Source organism: Megalobrama amblycephala, linkage group LG4 (genome assembly GCF_018812025.1).
Source record: "Megalobrama amblycephala isolate DHTTF-2021 linkage group LG4, ASM1881202v1, whole genome shotgun sequence".
Classification (NCBI taxonomy): Eukaryota; Metazoa; Chordata; class Actinopteri; order Cypriniformes; family Xenocyprididae; genus Megalobrama; species Megalobrama amblycephala.
Genome location: NC_063047.1, coordinates 42,819,978 through 42,843,947, shown reverse-complemented (window position 1 = coordinate 42,843,947; position 23,970 = coordinate 42,819,978). Strand labels below are relative to the sequence as shown.

Below are 23,970 nucleotides of genomic sequence, written 5' to 3'. Positions count from 1 at the left end.
CAGAAGATGGACTTTGTCTTACAGCATCAAACAGGCTTCATATGTGGAATAATGTGACCTGGAGATTCAGCTGCCTATACTGCACTAAAATATTGCCACAGAAACATAGTTTGTCAAAAATTTTAGTTTGTGGAGATGTATTTGCTCATTGCGCTGTACAGTTATAGAGGTACAGTACATCATTTAGAGTAAATCTGTGTGTTGATTGTTCTGCTGCAGCAGGAAGTGGCTGTACCCCGCTGAGAGGATGTGATGCAAACGCTTTCGTGAAGTCCTGCAGCGGCTCACTGAGCTTTTTTCTTCTTTCCCGGGCTGTTCATCATCCGTTTGACGTGTTCTGTGATTGCTCTATACTGTCGTTAGGAGAACGCCTCTCGAGTGCCCTACACTCCATAAAGCTCTGTGAAGTGTGCGCTCCCAGCATGCAATGCAATCAAGCAAAACCACTCTTTTAATTCCAGACACTCAATAATCCTACAAGCCTTGAAAGAAAGGGGAACTTCAGGAGCAATTTCTCCCTCGTTTCATCACACATGCTAATTTTGTTTTCCTAAACAGAATTTATTTGCTGAATAAACAAGAAAACCTGTTTGTTGAGATGAGAAAGACAACACGCTCTCTCTGTTCATTGACGTTAACCTCTCATGAAGTGACCTTTCTTATTTATCCATGCTCCTCTTTTCATCTTCATTTCTATTTCCTCGTCTAGGTTTTCTTCCTCTTTTAAGACTTTGAATTGAGTAGCTTTGATCCTGTGTTTCAAGTAGATTTCCTAACGCACGACTAAACCGGTCGGCCTCCTGTCTGAGATCAGGGTGGATTTTTCTGGTAATTGGGTTTACCGCTCCAGCTCTCTCTTTATTAGCATGCGAGTGTGTTTGGGGTCCTCGAGTCACAGGCAGAATGCAGTGTTATATTCCTCAGTCCTCGAACAAATCATGACACGGACATGAAGTAGTTCTTCTGTTCTTTTATTTCACCAACTTTACTGTGATTTATCAAACACATTTACTGTAGATAGGTCATGTCAGAAAAAGAAAACCAGAAATATCAGTAAATACACAAACAAGCAGTCTTCAGATATCTGAATGAAATTTAGAGGGGTATCAAATGATTAAACATAAAGTGACTGACATGGTTTCAGTGTCACTTAAAAACAAAGATAATTTCAATAATTTGAATAATGTTTTTCTGTATGTTTGCCGGCACTCGTGCAGTGAAGTCTTACTGCGAAGTGAAATTGGTTCCAACCAATTTTGGTTGAAATTGTTTGGGACTTGGTTCTGTGCATCGGTTGTTGATTGGATGTTGAGATGTGGGCGTGGCTTTAGATGTGTATGCAGATGAGAGTGAGCTTGCAGGGGCGGAGTTTAAGAAGTCCAGCATACGTCACCAGAGAGAAGTCTGTCGATTCACTGGAAGGTCCCATTATTGCATTTAAATGAAAAATTATGAAGTCATTAAAAAAAAAAAAATAAATAAATAAAAAAAAAAAAAATAAATGAAACATGCACATATAAATTGTTCACAATAATATCTATAACATGCATTTAAAAAAATAGGTTATCAATGCAATTCTGAAATCTTCGTTTCTCACAATATCCAATCAATACATTAGATTTTAATTTCAATCACAAACCATTGATGTTTTTTTGTTATGACACAATGTGTATCGCATCATGCCGCTGATGAACCAACTGACCAAATAAGATCTGGCTCACTCTAATCACTAATTAAAACAGGCATCACTAACCACGAGACCCATGTCTCCCTAAACACAAGTCAGGTTCACTTCAGCAAATGGTCTCTGAATGGGAAGTGCTACACGTGTATTGAGTGCCTGAAATTGAATGTCTATCGTTATAAGAGTCCAGATGGCGTCTCTGTGGAGCGGTGAGCTGTTAGTGAGTGACGAGACAGCAGCACAACATATACTGACACATCACACGGCTTTATGGATGTCACGACATTCATTAAGCACAGACAAATCATGAAAAATAGTTTCACAACTGTCGTTTTGTTTTATTAGGGTCATTAAATGTTGAAATCTAAGGTGACATTGGATCGTCTTTGTCAAACTATGAACTACACAACACTTGTTTGCATCAAGAAATATTAGTATCTCTGTTTAGTGCTTTGGTAGCAGTTACTGTTTACTAACTATGGAAGCTTGTTTCCACCACTAAATAAAAAATAAATAAATAAATGAAATAAAAAAGGTAATTGCAACTTTTTATCTCACAATTCTGACATTTTTTTCCTCACAATTATGAAATTTAAAATCGCAGTTGTGTCTTATAAAGTCAGAATTGCACATTTTAAACTCGCAATTCTGATTTTATATCTCAATTCTGACTTTATATCTCAATTCTGACTTTATATCTCGCAATTCTGACTTTATATCTCCATTCTGACTTTATATCTCGCTATTCTGACTTTATATCTCAATTCTGACTTTATAACTTAATTCTGACTTTATATCTCAATGCTGACTTTATATCTCAATTCTGACTTTATATCTCGCAATTCTGATTTTATATCTCAATTCTGACTTTATATCTCTCAATTCTGACTTTATATCTCAATTCTGACTTTATATCTCAATTCTGACTTTATAACTCAATTCTGACTTTATATCTCAATTCTGACTTTATATCTCAATTCTGACTTTATAACTCAATTCTGACTTTATATCTCAATTCTGACATTATATCTCAATTCTGACTTTATAACTTAATTCTGACTTTATATCTCAGTTCTGACTTTATATCATGCAATTCTGACTTTATATCTCAATTCTGACTTTATATCTCGCAATTCTGACTTTATATCTCAATTCTGACTTTATATCTCGCTATTCTGACTTTATATCTCAATTCTGACTTTATAACTTAATTCTGACTTTATATCTCAATGCTGACTTTATATCTCGCTATTCTGACTTTATATCTCAATTCTGACTTTATAACTTAATTCTGACTTTATATCTCAATGCTGACTTTATATCTCGCAATTCTGACTTTATATCTCAGTTCTGACTTTATATCTCGCAATTCTGACTTTATATCTCACAATTCTGACTTTATATCTCAATTCTGACTTTATAACTTAATTCTGACTTTATATCTCAGTTCAGACTTTATATATCGCAATTCTGACTTTATATCTCAATTCTGACTTTATATCTTGCAATTCTGACTTTATATCTCAGTTCTGACTTTATATCTCGCAATTCTGACTTTATATCTCAGTTCTGACTTTATATCTCGCAATTCTGACTTTATATCTCAGTTCTGACTTTATATCTCGCAATTCTGACTTTATATCTCAATTCTGACTTTATATCTCGCAATTCTGACTTTATATGTCAGTTCTGACTTTATATATCTCAATTCTGACTTTATATCTCAATTCTGACTTTATATCTCAATTCTGACTTTATAACTTAATTCTGACTTTATATCTCAATTCTGACTTTATATCTCAATTCTGACTTTATATCACGCAATTCTGACTTTATATCTCTTCATTCTGACTTTATATCTCAATTCTGACTTTATATCTCAATTCTGACTTTATATCTCACAATTCTGACTTTATATCTCGCAATTCTGACTTTATATCTCAGTTCTGACTTTATATCTCTCAATTCTGACTTTATATCTCAATGCTGACTTTATATCTCGCAATTCTGACTTTATATCTCAGTTCTGACTTTATATCTCGCAATTCTGACTTTATATCTCAATTCTGACTTTATAACTTAATTCTGACTTTATATCTCAGTTCAGACTTTATATCTCGCAATTCTGACTTTATATCTCAATTCTGACTTTATATCTTGCAATTCTGACTTTATATCTCAGTTCTGACTTTATATCTCGCAATTCTGACTTTATATCTCAGTTCTGACTTTATATCTCGCAATTCTGACTTTATATCTCAGTTCTGACTTTATATCTCGCAATTCTGACTTTATATCTCAATTCTGACTTTATATCTCGCAATTCTGACTTTATATCTCAATTCTGACTTTATATATCTCAATTCTGACTTTATATCATGCAATTCTGACTTTATAACTTAATTCTGACTTTATATCTCAATTCTGACTTTATATCACGCAATTCTGACTTTATATCTCTCAATTCTGACTTTATATCTCAATTCTGACTTTATATCTCGCAATTCTGACTTTATATCTCAATTCTGACTTTATATCTCAATTCTGACTTTATATCTCACAATTCTGACTTTATATCTCGCTTTATATCTCAGTTCTGACTTTATATCTCTCAATTCTGACTTTATATCTCAATTCTGACTTTATATCTCAGTTCTGACTTTATATCTCTCAATTCTGACTTTATATCTCAATTCTGACTTTATAACATAATTCTGACTTTATATCTCAATTCTGACTTTATATCTCACAATTCTGACTTTATATGTCAGTTCTGACTTTATATATCTCAATTCTGACTTTATATCTCAATTCTGACTTTATATCTCTATTCTGACTTTATATCACGCAATTCTGACTTTATATCTCTCAATTCTGACTTTATATCTCGCAATTCTGACTTTATATCTCAATTCTGACTTTATATCTCAATTCTGACTTTATATCTCAATTCTGACTTTATATCTCACAATTCTGTCTTTATATCTCAATTCTGACTTTATAACTCAATTCTGACTTTATATCTCAATTCTGACTTTATATCTCACAATTCTGACTTTATATCTCGCAATTCTGACTTTATATCTCAGTTCTGACTTTATATCTCTCAATTCTGACTTTATATCTCAATTCTGATTTTATATCTCAATTCTGACTTTATAACTCAATTCTGACTTTATATCTCGCAATTCTGACTTTATATCTCAGTTCTGACTTTATATCTCTCAATTCTGACTTTATATCTCAATTCTGACTTTATATATCTCAATTCTGACTTTATAACTTAATTCTGACTTTATATCTCAATTCTGACTTTATATCTCGCAATTCTGACTTTATATCTCAATTCTGACTTTATAACTTAATTCTGACTTTATATCTCAGTTCTGACTTTATATCTCGCAATTCTGACTTTATATCTCAATTCTGACTTTATATCTCGCAATTCTGACTTTATATCTCAATTCTGACTTTATAACTTAATTCTGACTTTATATCTCAATTCTGACTTTATATCTCGCAATTCTGACTTTATATCTCGCAATTCTGACTTTATATCTCAGTTCTGACTTTATATCTCGCAATTCTGACTTTATATCTCGCAATTCTGACTTTATATCTCAATTCTGACTTTATAACTTAATTCTGACTTTATATCTCGCAATTCTGACTTTATATCTCAGTTCTGACTTTATATCTCGCAATTCTGACTTTATATCTCAATTCTGACTTTATATCTCGCAATTCTGACTTTATATGTCAGTTCTGACTTTATAACTTAATTCTGACTTTATATCTCAATTCTGACTTTATATCTCGCAATTCTGATTTTATATCTCGCAATTCTGACTTTATATCTCAATTCTGACTTTATATCTTGCAATTCTGACTTTATATCTCAATTCTGACTTTATATCTCGCAATTCTGACTTTATATCTCAGTTCTGACTTTATATCTCGCAATTCTGACTTTATATCTCAATTCTGACTTTATATCTCGCAATTCTGACTTTATATCTCAATTCTGATTTTATAACTTAATTCTGACTTTATATCTCAATTCTGACTTTATATCTCGCAATTCTGACTTTATATGTCAGTTCTGACTTTATATATCTCAATTCTGACTTTATATCTCAATTCTGACTTTATAACTTAATTCTGACTTTATATCTCAATTCTGACTTTATATCATGCAATTCTGACTTTATATCTCACAATTCTGACTTTATAACTCAATTCTGACTTTATATCTCAATTCTGACTTTATATCTCACAATTCTGACTTTATATCTCACAATTCTGACTTTATATCTCAATTCTGACTTTATATCTCACAATTCTGACTTTATATCTCGCAATTCTGACTTTATATCTCAATTCTGACTTTATATCATGCAATTCTGACTTTATAACTCAATTCTGACTTTATATCTCGCAATTCTGACTTTATAACTCAATTCTGACTTTATATCTCGAAATTCTGACTTTATATCACGCAATTCTGACTTTATATCTCGCAATTCTGACTTTATATCTCGCAATTCTGACTTTATATCTCATAATTGTGAGTTATAAAGTTAATTGCATGATATAAATTGCGTGATATCGCAACTGTGTCTTATAAAGATTTTTTTTTTCTCAATTTGGTTTATATCTCTCAGTTCTGACTTTATAACATGTAATTCTGACTTCATATCGTGCAATTTGTGAATTTCTGAATTGTGATATATAAATGTGCAATTGTGAGGAAAAAAAGTCAGAATTGTGAGATAAAAAGTCACAATTACCTTTTTTATTTTTTATTTCATGTCAGAAATAAGCTTCCATAACCCTAGCCTTTGCCAGGGCAAGAATGAATGAATGAATAAATACGATTTGTGATGGACCTGTGAGATGACATAATTCTCTCTTTGTTTTTGTGTGTAGCTGGAGGCGTGTTTGTCCGTCAGGCAGATTCTGGATCAGAAATGGATGACGACACACAGCTCAAGTTTTACACGGAGCACAGGGGCCGTCGCCGCAGCAAAGGTAACCACAGTCATTTACACCAGTCATTTTACACCAGTCAAAGACGTTCAGCTACTGCGTAATGCATGAGTTCCAAAACACTGAGATATCACATAAATAAAATATGTTAGGGTTAAGGTCGAAAAAAATGTGGATAAAGATCACTCTAGCCAATAAAGATTTTCTTGTTTGCATCTCTTGAGTCACAATTCATTGTCATCTTAAGGCACCTTCCACCAACAAATCTTTTAATGAGTGAGTATTCTTTTACAGCAATTGTCAGCCAAAATATGTTTGTGTGAAATATGTGTGATTGTTCTGCACAGTCAAATATTGCACATAGCAATCATACTGCAATATGCACGTGTGCAGAAAGCAAGCTAAAATATGTTAAAGTCATACATATAACAAGACAAACATTTACAGCAACCTCACTTCAATACTTCTAAATCAAAAGCCACAGTCGACAGAGACATGAAAAGAATGACAAGGCTGTATGAAATTCTCTAAGACAAGGTCCTAGAATCAGAAATGCTTGACAGAAGCCTTTGAAATGAGCAAAGACATTAAAAGAGCAACAATTTAGTGGTTTATTATAGCCAAATTATTGTCACACAGCCAGACTCTCCTCTGTCGACATAATAACGGACATGACTGAACGCAGCTTAAACCTTGCTTTCTACCATTTCAATTATGATTCAAAATACAGTAGAAAATGCAGCAGAATGGCTGACAGGTTTGCAGATTATGTCACGGGTGCACAAGAACAAGATGTAACAGATCCAAGTGCAGCATAAGTATTTATTGGGGAGTCCAGAAACGTAATCCAAGGCAGGCAAGAGGTCAAAATCCAGGTAATCAGTCCACAAAACAACAAGCCAGAGATATAAACAGTGCACGTAACAAATACAACGAACCACAACCAGGGACAGACACAACTGAGATTAAATAGACAAACACTAATTAACAAACACAAAACAGCTGGGTGCAATGATGAATGGTAATTAGTCCAGGGAGTGTATATGGGAAATGTAGTTCATGAAATGAGTGAAACAATGAGTCCGGGAAGGAGTGCCCTCTAGAGGCTGAAGGCACTCTCACAGGTGATCGTGACATTACCCCCCTCAAAGGAGCGGCTACCAGACGCTCCACCAGACAAAAAACAAAAACACAACAAAAAAAAAAACTCAGGAGGGAGGTGGACAGGAGGAGGATCAGGGGAGGGATGGTGGGCCAGATCCAGGGTCCCCAACTGATAGCCAGGGTGGTGCTGGAGGAACTGACCAGGCTGGTTCCAGCGGTTCTAGAGTCCTGGCTGGGTGCCAGGGTGGTGCTGGAGGAACTGACCAGGCTGGTGCCAGCGCCTCTGGAATCCTGGCTGAGTGCCAGGGCGGTGCTGGCGGAACTGACCAGGCGGGTTCCAACGGTTCCAACGGCCGGGGCAGTGGCAGCAGGGCAGGAAGCCTGGACGACGGTGGCAGGACAGACGGCTTGGTTGACGGCGGCAGGACAGAAGATCTGGGCGGTGGCGGCAGAGCAGAAGGCTTGGACGGCGGCAGGGCAGTAGGCCAAGGGTGCTTCATGGCCATATCAGGGAGAGCGGACAGCTCGGTGACGGCCTCCGTGGCCGTATCAGAGAGAGCGGACAGCTCGGTGACGGCCTCCGTGGCCGTATCAAGGGGAGCGGACAGCTCGGTAACGGTCTCCGTGGCCGTATCAGGGAGAGCGGAGGACTCAGGGACGGCAGCGGGCTCAGACTGGGGCTGCTCTGGGACGGCAGCGTGCCCAGGCTGGGGCTGCTCTGGGACGGCAGCGTGCTCAGGCTGGGGCTGCTCTGGGACGGCAGCGTGCTCAAGCTGGGGCTGCTCTGGGACGGCAGCGTGCTCTGTAGTAGACTCACTGGCTGGAGCGGGCTCTGTAGTAGACTCACTGGCTGGAGCGGGCTCTGTAGTAGACTCACTGGCTGGAGCAGGCTCTGTAGTAGACTCACTGGCTGGAGCGGGCTCTGGAGTGGACTCACTGGCTGGAGCGGGCTCTGTAGTGGACTCACTGGCTGGAGCGGGCTCAGTAGTAGAGCCACTGGCTGGAGCGGGCTCAGTAGTAGAGCCACTGGCTGGAGCGGGCTCAGTAGTAGAGCCACTGGCTGGAGCGGACTCACTGGCTGGAGCGGACTCACTGGCTGGAGCGGACTCACTGGCTGGAGCGGGCTCTGGAGTGGACTCACTGACTGGAGCGGGCTCTGGAGTGGACTCACTGACTGGAGCGGGCTCTGGAGTGGACTCACTGGCTGGAGCGGACTCACTGACTGAAGCGGGCTCTGGAATGGACTCACTGACTGAAGCGGGCTCTGGAATGGACTCACTGACTGAAGCGGGCTCTGGAGTGGACTCACTGGCTGGAGCGGACTCACTGGCTGGAGCGGACTCACTGGCTGGAGCGGGCTCTGGAGTGGACTCACTGACTGGAGCGGGCTCTGGAGTGGACTCACTGACTGGAGCGGGCTCTGGAGTGGACTCACTGACTGAAGCGGGCTCTGGAATGGACTCACTGACTGAAGCGGGCTCTGGAATGGACTCACTGACTGAAGCGGGCTCTGGAGCGGACTCACTGGCTGGAGCGGACTCACTGGCTGGAGCGGACTCACTGGCTGGAGCGGGCTCTGGAGTGGACTCACTGACTGGAGCGGGCTCTGGAGTGGACTCACTGACTGAAGCGGGCTCTGGAATGGACTCACTGACTGAAGCGGGCTCTGGAATGGACTCACTGACTGAAGCGGGCTCTGGAGCGGACTCACTGGCTGGAGCGGACTCACTGGCTGGAGCGGACTCACTGGCTGGAGCGGGCTCTGGAGTGGACTCACTGACTGGAGCGGGCTCTGGAGTGGACTCACTGACTGGAGCGGGCTCTGGAGTGGACTCACTGGCTGGAGCGGACTCACTGACTGAAGCGGGCTCTGGAATGGACTCACTGACTGAAGCGGGCTCTGGAATGGACTCACTGACTGAAGCGGGCTCTGGAGTGGACTCACTGGCTGGAGTGGACTCACTGGCTGGAGTGGACTCACTGGCTGGAGTGGACTCACTGGCTGGAGTGGACTCACTGGCTGGAGTGGACTCACTGGCTGGAGTGGACTCACTGGCTGGAGTGGACTCACTGGCTGGAGTGGACTCACTGGCTGGAGTGGACTCACTGGCTGGAGTGGACTCACTGGCTGGAGTGGACTCACTGGCTGGAGTGGACTCACTGGCTGGAGTGGACTCACTGGCTGGAGTGGACTCACTGGCTGGAGTGGACTCACTGGCTGGAGTGGACTCACTGGCTGGAGTGGACTCACTGGCTGGAGTGGACTCACTGGCTGGAGTGGACTCACTGGCTGGAGTGGACTCACTGGCTGGAGTGGACTCACTGGCTGGAGTGGACTCACTGGCTGGAGTGGACTCACTGGCTGGAGTGGACTCACTGGCTGAAGCGGGCTCGGGCTGTTCTGAGTGCATCCTCCAGGCACGCAAGACAGCCAAAATATAAAAAGTGAAGACAGCCCTCCTGGCCATCACGGGACTGACAGGGAGAGCATGCTCCTGGCCATGGACGTGGACTCACTGGCTGAGAGCATGCGAGCTCTGGAGTGGACTCACTGGCTGGAGCGGGCTCTGGAGTGGACTCACTGGCTGGAGCGGGCTCTGGAGTGGACTCACTGGCTGGAGCGGGCTCTGGAGTGGACTCACTGGCTGGAGCGGGCTCTGGAGTGGACTCACTGGCTGGAGCGGGCTCTGGAGTGGACTCACTGGCTGGAGCGGGCTCTGGAGTGGACTCACTGGCTGGAGCGGGCTCTGGAGTGGACTCACTGGCTGGAGCGGGCTCTGGAGTGGACTCACTGGCTGGAGCGGGCTCTGGAGTGGACTCACTGGCTGGAGCGGGCTCTGGAGTGGACTCACTGGCTGGAGCGGGCTCTGGAGTGGACTCACTGGCTGGAGCGGGCTCTGGAGTGGACTCACTGGCTGGAGCGGGCTCTGGAGTGGACTCACTGGCTGGAGCGGGCTCTGGAGTGGACTCACTGGCTGGAGCGGGCTCTGGAGTGGACTCACTGGCTGGAACGGGCTCTGGAGTGGACTCACTGGCTGGAGCGGGCTCTGGAGTGGACTCACTGGCTGGAGCGGGCACACGGGCTGGAGCGGGTGCTGGAGGTAGTCGAAGCGGCCCATTCCCACGCAGATGCAGGTAATTGGAGAAATTCCAAAAGTTTAACCCCTTACCAGCTCCATCTCCCACTGCGGCAGAGGTCTATCCAGACAGTTATTAATAGTGTCTTTGAGGACCGTATCAGAGAGACCATACCCCTCCGCCCGTGACCAGAACTTCTGGACGAATGCCCGCACTCCCATTCTCCTCTGGCGGAGAGTCGCCAAAAGGGCCTGAGCCTCCTCAGCCCCCACTGATGACCGGAGTCTCCTGCTGCTGGATCCTTGCATAGTGGTGGTTCGTTCTGTCACGGGTGCACAAGAACAAGATGTAACAGATCCAAGTGCAGCATAAGTATTTATTGGGGAGTCCAGAAACGTAATCCAAGGCAGGCAAGAGGTCAAAATCCAGGTAATCAGTCCACAAAACAACAAGCCAGAGATATAAACAGTGCACGTAACAAATACAACGAACCACAACCAGGGACAGACACAACTGAGATTAAATAGACAAACACTAATTAACAAACACAAAACAGCTGGGTGCAATGATGAATGGTAATTAGTCCAGGGAGTGTATATGGGAAATGTAGTTCATGAAATGAGTGAAACAATGAGTCCGGGAAGGAGTGCCCTCTAGAGGCTGAAGGCACTCTCACAGGTGATCGTGACAGATTAAATATGGTTTAAACCAGGTTTATTATTGTTAGCTAAAACTAAAACCGTATTTGTTACTTGAAATAAAATGTATTGTATTTCAGCTAGTTGGCAACATTTCTCATTTTTGTATAGTTTAACTTTAAGTATTAAAATAACAAACTAACAAAAATATATATGAATAAAAACTATAATTACATATAAATACAACACTGGTTTAAACGTCCACGATTTAATGTTAAAACTGAGGTTCATGAATTCATGCAGCAGTTTGCATCACATAACTAAGTGAAGCCAAACTGGAAATGGATTTGGCTGGAACAAAGGTCTGTCTATGCAAAGCAGCTCACCGTGTCTACATAAACGGAGGAGGGAAAAATCAGTCACTTCCCGTTGTTATTTTATCAGGTTTGAGAGACAAACAACTCCTGGTAGAGATGATTAGCTCAGCGTGTAGCGTCAGAGTCCTGCAGTCGCAGTCATCTATCACCAGCTTTCAAAACGGCCCGCTGAGAATTTATGACGACGCACAAAGCAGCACTTCAGAAGAGACGCACATCACTGTTCACACTGACACCGCTTTCAGACCGTTTCATTGCAAAATGGTGAATTTAATACCAAAAATCGACCATATAAATTATAACAGTGTTCCGAAACCCAGAGTTCTGCCTGCCTGCAGCAGACAGCACGTGTTCTCACAGGATTTTAAATGCATAAATAAATATTTTCTAAAAGTCATGAACATTTTTACTCAACACAAGCTATTAGAAATACGTGCATCTACCTACAGTACATTTTTGAAGTAAAAAAAATAAATGATTACAGTGGCAGATTATAGATTAATTAAGACTTTTTTTTTTTTCCTGTGCACAATAGGGGAGAGTGGGGTAAGATGAGCCATTTTTTACTTATGTGGTCCTCAAGATAAGGGGAAATGAAGCAGAAGTACAATGAAAGTATTTAAAGTAATTTCACGATGTTTCCTATCATTTTAAATGATCAGAATACATCTATGACAAAGGGTTTGAAAAATATGGCTTCTTATAAAAAAAGTGTTCCTCTGGCTCAACTTACCCCAGGTTAGGGGTAAGTTGAGCCGAGTCAGTAGGTGTGTGTTAACTGACCGTCTAACTGAATCTGAATCAAACTCATGTGAAATTTTAAAGATAATGTACCTATTTTAAAAACTAATTTAATAATCCAATTTCCTTTTACAAATATGTCTTTTGTTTTAAAGCTAAATTAAACAACATAAAACCAACCAAATTAAGTTGAAATTTCAGCATGTTTAATTGTTTTCATTTCTGAAACAATATGTTGAACATCAAAGTTGTAACCTTCACATAAACAGACTAAACGGAGAGTTGAGTAAAATTAAATAAAAACTAAATAAGAATGAATAAATTTCACTGAAACTAATAAACAATTTAGTCAAAAGCTTCTTGACATGGTAGTTTTTCTGCAATGTCGACCATGTTAGGCCATTAGAGACTACAGGTGGAAAGATATATATGATTAAACATCGTCTGGTTCATATCAAATAAACTCAAAAATTAAGATAAACTAAACCAGTTGTGTAATATTACACTGAAATGACACCAGTTTATACTTCAGATTTAACTTAAATTCATTGCCCTATGATGGGGTAAGTTAAAACACTGGCTCAATTTACCCCACAGCATTGGCTAACATTTTAGTTAAAGCTAGCTAGCTTACCAATTCAGAATAATATTTAGCTTGCATGGTTTTATACGTTGCTAAATCACCAATATGCATCATAAATAGTTTTAGACTTGGACAAATTTGCTTTGATGAAACAGCCGTTACATCTTTTATGTTAAAATTTTACTTTGACAAGCCAAAAACTGTTTTTAAAGTAAATAAGCGACGTCCACTCCTCCCATGCGCTTCTCCTTTTCACAGTCTGGCAGAAATGATGGGTGGTTCTAAAATATATGGTCACATGACAATAAAATAGTACAGTTGCCAAGATACAGGGGGTGGGTCAACTTACCCACTGGCTCATCTTACCCCACTCTCCCCTACTATGTTATGAGCTTGAAACAGTTTTATCACAGTTCATGATCTGTAAACCAACACATTTTGAGGTTTGTATCACATTGCTGTTCTGACATAGTAAACTTGCTCGGAAGCTCACCTGGTCCAGCGACGCTCTTGTGATGTGAAGTCCCGTGAAACACAAGTCATGATAAAAGAGATCAAGGACGTGTACAAGCAACTAAAATGGCATCTTTGCTTCAGGAAATGTGTTTTTATCTCACATTGGCTTTTGTTAACACTATCGGTTCATTTCCAATCTGCCTCGATATGAAACAAAGACAGATTCACATTCATCTGTGTCAGATAAAACTGAAACGCTTTTACCGCCACTCACTGGACATTTCACTTTGAAAGTGATGCAAAATGTGCAAGAAGCAGTGTAAATGCAGAAATCTTTTTTTTTTTTCTCCAATGAGTCTGGGTTGTTTCCACCTCATGCCATTTCCATCACATCTCAAATTATGTAGTACTGTGTACTGACGTAGTGGATAATTTGTTTTATTATTATTTTTACTGACATGCATTTGTGCTGCTAAAACTAACATCATAGCTAACATTTATAAATACTTCTGAATATCCAAAACTAAATCATAATTTGTTTGGCAATCATACAGAAGAAAAAGAGTCACAGAGTGATATTTACATGTTTTTCATTATTATTTTTTCTTCTTAAAATAGGATACGCTCTTCATTGGCTTCACTCACACTTTCCTTTTGAGAACTCTAATGATCTTAATATCCTTTAATTATGTGTGTATATATATATATATATATATATATATATATATATATATATATATATATATATATATATATATATATATTAAGACTGACTGGTAACAAATTTCTAAGATTTTATGGTTTTAATTTGACCTTAAAGGGTTAGTTCACCCAAAAAATGAAAATAATGTCATTAATTACTCATCCTCATGTCGTTCCACACCCGTAAGACCTTCGTTCATCTTCAGAAAACAAATTAAGATATTTTTGTTGAAATCCGATGGCTCAGTGAGGCCTGCATAGCCAGCAATGACATTTCCTCTCTCAAGATCCATTAATGTACTAAAAACATATTTAAATCAGTTCATGTGAGTACAGTGGTTCAATATTAATATTATAAAGCCACGAGAATATTTTTGGTGCACCAAAAAAACAAAAAATAACAACTTATTTAGTGATGGCCGATTTCAAAACACTGCTTCAGGAAGCTTCGGAGCGTTATGAATCTTTTGTGTCGAATCATGATTCAGATCGCGTGTCAAACTGCCAAACTGCTGAAATCATGTGACTTTGGTGCTCCGAACCGCTGATTTGACACAAAAGATTCATAACGCTCCGAAGCTTCCTGAAGCAGTGTTTTGAAATCGGCCATCACTAAATAAGTCGTTATTTTGTTTTTTGGCGCACCAAAAATATTCTCGTGGCTTTATAATATTAATATTGAACCACTGTACTCACATGAACTGATTTAAATATGTTTTTAGTACATTAATGGATCTTGAGAGAGGAAATGTCATTGCTGGCTATGCAGGCCTCACTGAGCCATCGGATTTCATCAAAAATATCTTAATTTGTGTTCCAAAGATGAATGAAGATCTTACGGGTGTGGAACGACATGAGGGAGAGTAATTAATGACATTATTTTCATTTTTTGGGTGAACTAACCCTTTAATATAACTAACTGACTCACTAGCTAACTAACTATCTAATTAAATAAATGAATAAATAAATAAACAAACAAACAAACACAAAGGCCCGGTTTCACAGACAGGGCTTGTCCTAAGCCAAGATTATATTTTATAAACGTTCACAAGAAAAAAAAAATAAAATTTCTGGTGTGCGTCTTGAGATAAAACAATGACAAGGACAATGACTAGTCTTGGATTAGCTTAAGCCTTGTCTGTGAAACCAGGAGAGTCACAAGGTGTGTTTCCCAGAAGCATCGTTACCCAACTGTGGTCACATGTTCCGCTGAATTGTGTTAGTGATGACTTATGTTATAGTTTTCTCTGGTAAAGGGCTTGAGACCGTGATGTTATAGACCTCCTCCCAAGGCCAGCATCTCTATAGTTCTTCCCCACTTCAATCACAGCTTGTCTCATGCTGTTTGTGCCATGGACATGAATGAGACCTTATATCATACAGCTGGTGAGAGGTGTGCTGTTATACTTTTCTAAATGATCAGGCTTGCGATTTTTATCTGGAGGATAAAACAGGTGGGAAGAATAAAGAAAAAAACATAGATCAATATTAAACCCAAGCTGTATCTAGAGACCATAATATAAAGTGTATACACATATATATACACACAGTGAACACAGTGAAAGAGTTTGAATGTGAGATTGAAAATGGTCATTGATAAACAGCCCTTAGACAGACTGAAGTATTACTTTAAGTCATTGTTTTGCAGACAGACACAGAAAGCGAACAGAAGCGCAGCAGAAATAAGCAGACTGGGCTGTGTTTCTAGTTTTATGTGTATATTTATATGTGTTTGTTTGTCTAATCAGTGGTTGTCATGTTTTCTGTGTATGCATGAGCGTTATCATTGCACAGCCAGTAGTGTTGCTGAGCATTGTGTGAAAGATGCTCTCTAGCATGAAAGTGTGAAGGACACACAAGTGTGAAGCTCTGCTAAGCTTCGTCAAGGACTTGCTCGTTCACTTCTGAAACCCGAGAGAGAGAGAGAGAGAGAGAGAGAGAGAAGAGTGTGTGTGCTTGTGTTCATATGCTGTTGTGTTGGTACATATGCTAATGCAGTCTTTAACAGTGATTGCAGCCTGTTTCACGTTTAAAGATGTGTCATTGTACCCCGTTATTTCAGTGACTGTTAAATGATTAAACACTGTAATATTCCTCCCATTATGCATTAGGTTCTTTATGTACTGTATTATGAATCATTATTTAAATACTAAACTTTTTTTTTTTTTTTTGTAGAAAGGGATTTCTTATCTCTAAGTATCTCAGATTTTTTTTTTTTTTTTTCACCTTAAAAAAGCAGTCATTTCAGCTAATACTATGCAAACAAACAAATAGAGGATGCATCTTAGATTAGTGGACAATAAACATGGGATATTCAATGATGATTCTTAGTACCCCTAAACCTAGAGTAAATTTGTGGGTACCAATAACTAATTGTATAATCCCTACAAACCCAAATGCACTATATTATTTCAATCCTGTCACAGTTGTTTTGGAATGTACTTAAAATTAAAATAGGTTGAATTATACAATTTTAGTGTTTCTTCTAATAATCACACATTGCATTTGGAAGAACAAATTAAAATTAAATGTTTTTGTACCACATCACTTTATTCATAATTAATGTAGGTTTCTTATTCAGAATTCGGCTTTTATTTAAAAAAAACAGGGGGGGGGGGGCAGTGTGTAAGGGACTAATTTGTACTAATCATTGACTGTGCAATGATGCTGCAACACCAAATCTACAGAGGAAAACATACAGTGTGGCCTGTGTGAGCCCGATTCCCAAAGAATGACTCTTATGAGTTGCTTATTTTTAGTAGATGAAAAACATATAGGATAACTGCATTTTTTTTATGAATAACTTAACAAAAGACAACATGGAAAAAGAAAAACCTTTAGAACTAGCAATGATAGCCTGGGCTGCTTCAGATCATTTATAGGATAGTAACAATAATGCAGCGCAATTGAGTGAAATAGCTTCTATACAGCATGTCTGTAAGTTAATATTAAGTAATCACAGAACCACTTTAGGTTAAGTGAACAATTGGTTAAGTGAATAATTCAATGACTCACTCATAAAAACAGGTGTAACAAAGTAACGGTTGTTTAAAAATGCATAAAATAAAGTATACACGTATAATATAAGGATTCAAGAAAGATTCACTAAATCACTCCTCTCTTTTTTCCACATGCTAATTAACATGCTAATAATTTAAAATACTTCTAAAGCACTTGTTAATCTCAGTTGTTAATGTCAACCATTAAAATCAAAAATTGAATAGTTGTATTTTTATTAACTAGTCTAGATTAATCAACTATATATATATATATATATATATATATATATATATATATATATATATATATATATATATATATATATATATATATATATATATATATATATCATACATACATACATACATACATATGCGTACGGGACACCCCTGCAGCCCCCGTGGTGCATGGTGGCTCCCACCCTATGATGGGCCCCGTTGCAGATTCACTATTTACTATGTAGCCTTTGCTTTTTTTTAGAACTGAACTCAATTGACTAAAGATGAAAATAAAGCATCCAAGTGAAGCCCAAAAATGCAAGCAGATCATAGAAAATAGTGCTAAATTACCACAAAAGGGGGAAAAAAATCACCGTTGTTTCCATCGCCCATTTGTATGGTAGCCAAGACAACAGCAAGCCTTGACGCGCTGTGTTAGTGTTAGTGGACGTGTGCCATTAACTGAGACAAATAAATATGTTTGGTCTTTGCTGAGACATTACTATTGTTATTATTATTATTATATTTTGCACAAACGTATTTACCCCCATTGCCAGCTCTGCTAATGTCTGAAGTTCTTCTCCAAATGTAGCCTATAGCCAATATGTCTAGAGTTATTTCTTTATTCTCTTACTGTATAATAAATTAATTTAGTTTAGGTCTATATCACTTGATGCACCAACCGAAATTACTGAAAATTTGCAGCCGAAACAGCAATTTTTGTTTTCGATCGAAATAGTTTTGGAGGGCTTAAATCATTGACGGAAGCAGCGAGGTTTGTAGCTTCTCCTCACGTTTTGACTGTGTTCTAATTCATGCACATTGTGGATAAACCACAAATATGTTGATTTTCTTTTTTTTTATTTATTGATAGCCTATATGCATTTTCAAGATCAATCTTTCAGTCTCTGTTTTTTTTTATTATTTTTTTTTTTTTCTGTTGATGCATGAACAAAACTTCACTAAAATTTGTAGCACACCCATCAAATAATAACAATAAACTCTGCTTTAATATGAAACAAAGTCTTAAATTCTGTCGAAAATATATATTGTTTTACTTCTTTTCTCAGAATTGAGAGATACAAAGTCCAATTCTGAGGGGGAAAAGACTGACTTTTTTCTCAGAATTGCAAGTTTATATCTCACAATAACTTTATGCATGCATTTGAGACTTTATTTCATGCAATTCTGAGGGGGGGAAAGTCAGAATCGAGAGATAAATTTGCAGTTACCTTTTTTTATTGTTCAGTGACGGAAAACAATTTCTTCCATAGCGCCTCAGGCTCAGCTCAGACAAGCATGAACTAATAATCTCTTCCTCTTTACTACTGTTACAGCAGCAGGTAAACATGAATGAACAGCAGAAAGATAAAGAACAACTTCCCGAAATGTATCGCGTATCAAACTATTGCGTCTTAAACTATTGCGTAATCGATCAATCAGTGTTTCAACCGCGGAAAGACAACAATAAAACAGCTTGAGAACAATGTCACGTAACACCGCATTTACCTCAGAAAAGCCATTCAATGACCATAAACTGGCATATTATAATAGCATTTAATATACAGCACTATATATTTTGACTTAACCTGGTGTTGTCTTTGTTAATATAAGCTATGTTAAGTATGCAGCCATCATTTAAATGTTTATATTTAACCAACAATTTGGAGTAGAAACAATTATATTAAAATGTTTATATAAAACTTCCTTATAGCATTCCTTATGGCATTACTAATGGGACTTTAGTGTGAAGTATTACCAAATAATATTTTATTTTAAGATGCATCACACACACCAAGATCTATGAAATAATGTGCGTTATCAGTATCATGTTTTTTGTTGTTGTTGTTGTTACTCATGAGTTCAAGACCTTTTCCGGATGGTAACTTCATTTCATTTTTGTTTATTTGCTCTTTTGTTTACCTGTGTCCATACCCAACTGTTTCTAATCCACATGGTCAGCCTCCATCATCTGGTTTTTGAAAATATCTTCTTGATCTCCAGTCGAGATTGTGCTAATAATCGTGGGCTGACTGCAACATCTAGGAACAGATTGTTCTGGAAGAGATGTGGGATACTGTGAATGTTTCACTGTGAGGAAGGAGCCAGGTGTGACCCCTCAGAGGAGTGACAGCAAAACAAACACAAGCATATGTGAGATGTTTGGTTACAGCCTACAGAAATCTCAGCTTCTTGAAGTTTGCTTAAAGAGAGTTACTTCCATGTTTCATTTCACCCCACCAAGCCCTCTATAACACATAGTTTCCAAGCAACTGTTATTATATATTATTTTTAGGCTAACTCTGTTATCTAAGTCATGATGAAAACCCATTATCTGTTTCTCTGCATAAAGAAATCAGTCAAGTCTTAACAAGGACTTTTAAACTTTGCTAATTAAAGAATAAAACAAACGGAAAGTTTATTTGCTTGTGAAGGCCTCCAATATGTTCATAAGAATAACATTTCTCAGAGATGGTGCCGGCATTAATTGTTACCTGTTCATTATCACAGGCCGTTCTTTGACTTTATCCTGCAGGGTATCCAAAGCATCTGATCTTCACTGAGGTTGTCAAACCCTGTTTGTCATTTCTCAGTAGATGTGGACGTTTCAGCACGCAGAGGAGGACAGGAGCTTTAGTTTAACCTCTGTCTCTCAGATGAATCGCTGCTGTTAAGCTATTCTTTCTATGTTACATAAATCAGATCGTCATCACTGAGCTTTGAGACATGGGAATAAATACTCACTCCCACGTCCACTCTACAGGGAGCTCGAGGATTCAATTTATAGACAGGTTGTCCTCAGACAACATCGGGACGCTTGTTTTTCCTCATGTTATTGTTATATTAGAGGGGCTCAATGAATAACTGTATATCACTGTATTTTTAGAGATTCAAGTGTGTCTGAAACTCTATTGTAATTGTACAAATTTCCAAGGATCAGCATTCTCCCCTAAAAGTGATCAGGCAGACCAAACCGTAAGTCGTAGAGACTTGAAACTTTGAGGGCTGGTAGTACTCACAATGTCTACAAGGTCACCAAGGCTCACCCGGATTGACCAAACGGGGGCGCTAAAGCGCTCAAAAGTATGATATCACTCATAACTCCTGAAACGTTAGACACAGGCTCAAGTGTCTTATATCGTTGGAATTCCTCGGATTTGCTCATTGAAATTATTGTGTAGTTTGGATTTATTTTAAAAACCTACTTTTGCGAACTAGTCCTAGGTTTTTGACCCAATCGGAACCAAACCAGTGCAGTAAGATTCTCTGGAGTCTGATTGTCAGTAGTTATCAAAAAAAAATTGAAATTTCGATTCACGGTCTCTAAGGGCCACCAAAATGTTTGAGGTTGGTGGAGCCACTTTTACTAAACTGGTTATAACTCGTGAACGGAATGAGATATTTTCACCAAACTCAGCACCTACACACCTATGTAAGAGCTCATTCTGTGATTGTGTGAACTACTTCACTGTTTGTCCGTTCGACTTGAAAATTGTCATGCACTATCTTCGTCCAAGGTGCCATGATTGTCTGTGAGGACATTGTCGTATCTCAAAAAATGGCCGCCATGAGCCAATGAAGTTTGAGCAGCTGTCAGACAAGGTGCTTGCAGTGGCAAAACTCGGCACTCTTGATTAGCATGATGCTAACATAATTACCGTCCTGCTAGGATGTTTTTAGCAAGATGCTAACATGATTAGCATGTTGTTAGCATTATGCTAACATGTTTTTAGCAAGATGCTATTCATGTTACCATAACAACAGGGTAATCATGCTAACAATCATGTTTTTAGCAAGATGCTAACATGATTAGTATTGTTGCTAACATGATGCTAACATGTTTTTACCAAGATGCTAATCATGTTAGCAGAACAACATGGTAATCATGCTAACATCATGCTAGTAGCATGCTAATCATGTTAACATTAAGCTAGCAAACATGCTAATCATGGTAGCATCTTGTTAAAAACATGCTAGCCAAATGCCAACATGATTAGCATAATGCTAGCATGATGCTAGCATGATTACCATGTTGCTAGCATGTTTTTAACAAGATGCTAACATGATTAGCATGTTTGCTAGCATTATGCTAACATGATTAGCATGCTACTAGCATAATGCTAACACAATTAGCATGTTACCAGCATGATGCTAACACATTTTTACTAGTTTGTGTCATGTTTAAACCCTAAGCTAATCACTATTAGCATGTAGCTATTCACTGCTAGCATGTGTAGCATTTTGGAAGTCCAGTTTGCTAGCATGAGTCAAAAGAGCCAACCACCATGTCTCTATGATGCTCTGATGCAGAGATATAGATCTTGCTAAACGGTTGCTAGGTACTCTGTTTGGTTGCTAGGGAGTGGCTTGGCAGCTACCAATGATGATACTCCAAAGGCTGCTTGACAATATAAACCGACCCCCATGTCTGTACGATGTTCTAACAGAGGCCAATCAGAATGAAACTCACTGGGCCTGTTTCACTCATGGCCTTAGAGGCCTGTGAGAAATTCAAAAGAAATCGGCCACCGGGGGGCGCCTTCATGTTTTCCACATGCATAAAGGATCATGTATCGTGTGATTTTTCGCCCATGACATTCGTAGCGCATGTTAGAACTCCTCATTCTGAGCAACTTTGCCTCTAGAACCGCCACTGTCCATCAAATCGTTTGTTAAATATTGGAGATTATTTCAAAAACCTAGTCCTAGGTTTTTGGCTCAACCTCAGCAACTGTTAAAACGCTTTATAAACCATACGTTTCCTATGGTAAATTACCTGTATTGGCTGTAAATGGTCTTTTCCATCTATGATCAAGGTGGTTACAGGCTTGCTAACTAAAACATTACACCTTTTCATGCAAGTGTTTAAAGGCCTTAAAGCATTTGAACCTCGATAATTGCCGCTCACAGCCTTTTTATATTATTTTTAAATTATTGTCATCATTATTAAAATTAATTGATTCCTTTATTCAGCAAAGATGCATTAAATAGTGACAGTAAAAACATCCATAATGTTATAAATACATTCTATTTGAAATAGAAGCTATTATTTTCTATGCATAAAAAAAATCCTGGAAGAAAATCATCACAGTTTCCACAAACATATGAAGCAGCACAACAGTTTTCAACATTGATAATAATCATAAATGTTTCTTGAGCAGCAAATCATCATATCAGAATGATTTCTGAAGGATCATGTGACACTGAAGACTGGAGTAATGATGCTGAAAATTCAGCTTTGATCACAGGATATAAATTACACTTTACTATATATTCACATAGAAAACAGTTATTTTAGATTGCAATAATATTTCACATTTTTACTGTATTTTTGATCAAATAAATGCAGCCTTGGTGAGCATAAATAAAAAATAATCTTACCAACCCCAAAACTTTAAACAGTCGTGTATATTAAGGAAAGAGCACAAGCTTGTCTGATGATGGTGGAAGGTACAGGGCTCAGCGAGGGTCCATGTGATGGTGAGACGTCGTGTGAAATGACTGCATGAGACGGATCTGATCATGTTCTTCTGTCTGTTCCCACAGGCTGCCCACAGAGTCCCATGAGCAAAGCCACGTTAACCCTGATCACCGTCTGCACGTGTGTGGTGGCGGTCGTGTACGGCACGCAGACGTCCTGTCCTCTCACCGTCAAGGTCACGCTCCACGTTCCTGAGCACTTCATCGCTGACGGTGAGCAATCTATTGGTGCATCTCATGAAACCTCTCGAGAATGTCATGAACTTTATTTTAAGGCCATTAGGAACCCTTCGGGCTTTTTACTGCATTACAGTAGATTCACTTCAGCAAAGCATAAATCTATCGCATCTCTCCAGAAAACCGCTCGATTCATATGGATTTATTTTACAAACTCTTTATGAATGTTTTGAAGCGTCAAAGTTTTGTGTGAAAGTGCCTTTTTATTTTTAGATGAACTAAGCATTTAAAATTTTTGAAGAAAGCAGAGATATCTGTAAGATCTGCTTCACTGTAGCAGTGTGTCACAGAGAGAGAGCAGAGGTCAGAAGACCTTCAGCTGCTGAAGAGCATCTTCTGTCCTACAGAAACCTCCAATTAGAGTCATGTGATGCTGATGCTGCAGTCCAGAGATGCTGGACCATCTGTCAGCTGCTTTAACCCTCAGAGAACAAACATGGTCCAAGCACACACATACACAGTACAGAACTGTTTACTGATCTGTCTGCAATACACACACACACACACACACACACACACACACACACACACACAGGAGGTAATCGTTATGAGATCATATTTTTTTTTCAGCAGTAGTGCAGTTTTAGCAGCTTTCTTGTTAAGTGATGAACAAAGAAAATCATAAAATAGTTTTAGCTCAATACAGAAAAGTGTAATATTTAGCATACAGTCAGTAACTTTA

At 38.8% G+C, this 23,970-nt stretch overlaps 1 protein-coding gene across 1 annotated transcript in view; it reads left to right on the top strand.

Annotated features, from left to right (window-relative positions):
- Positions 1–23,970, top strand: part of LOC125267649 (astrotactin-2-like) — a 458,853-nt gene that overhangs the window by 226,322 nt on the left and 208,561 nt on the right. The window contains exons 5-6 of the mRNA XM_048189494.1: positions 6,614–6,715; positions 23,118–23,264. Of these exons, the coding sequence (XP_048045451.1) occupies positions 6,614–6,715; positions 23,118–23,264 (249 nt within the window). The remainder of the gene's footprint in view (positions 1–6,613; positions 6,716–23,117; positions 23,265–23,970) is intronic.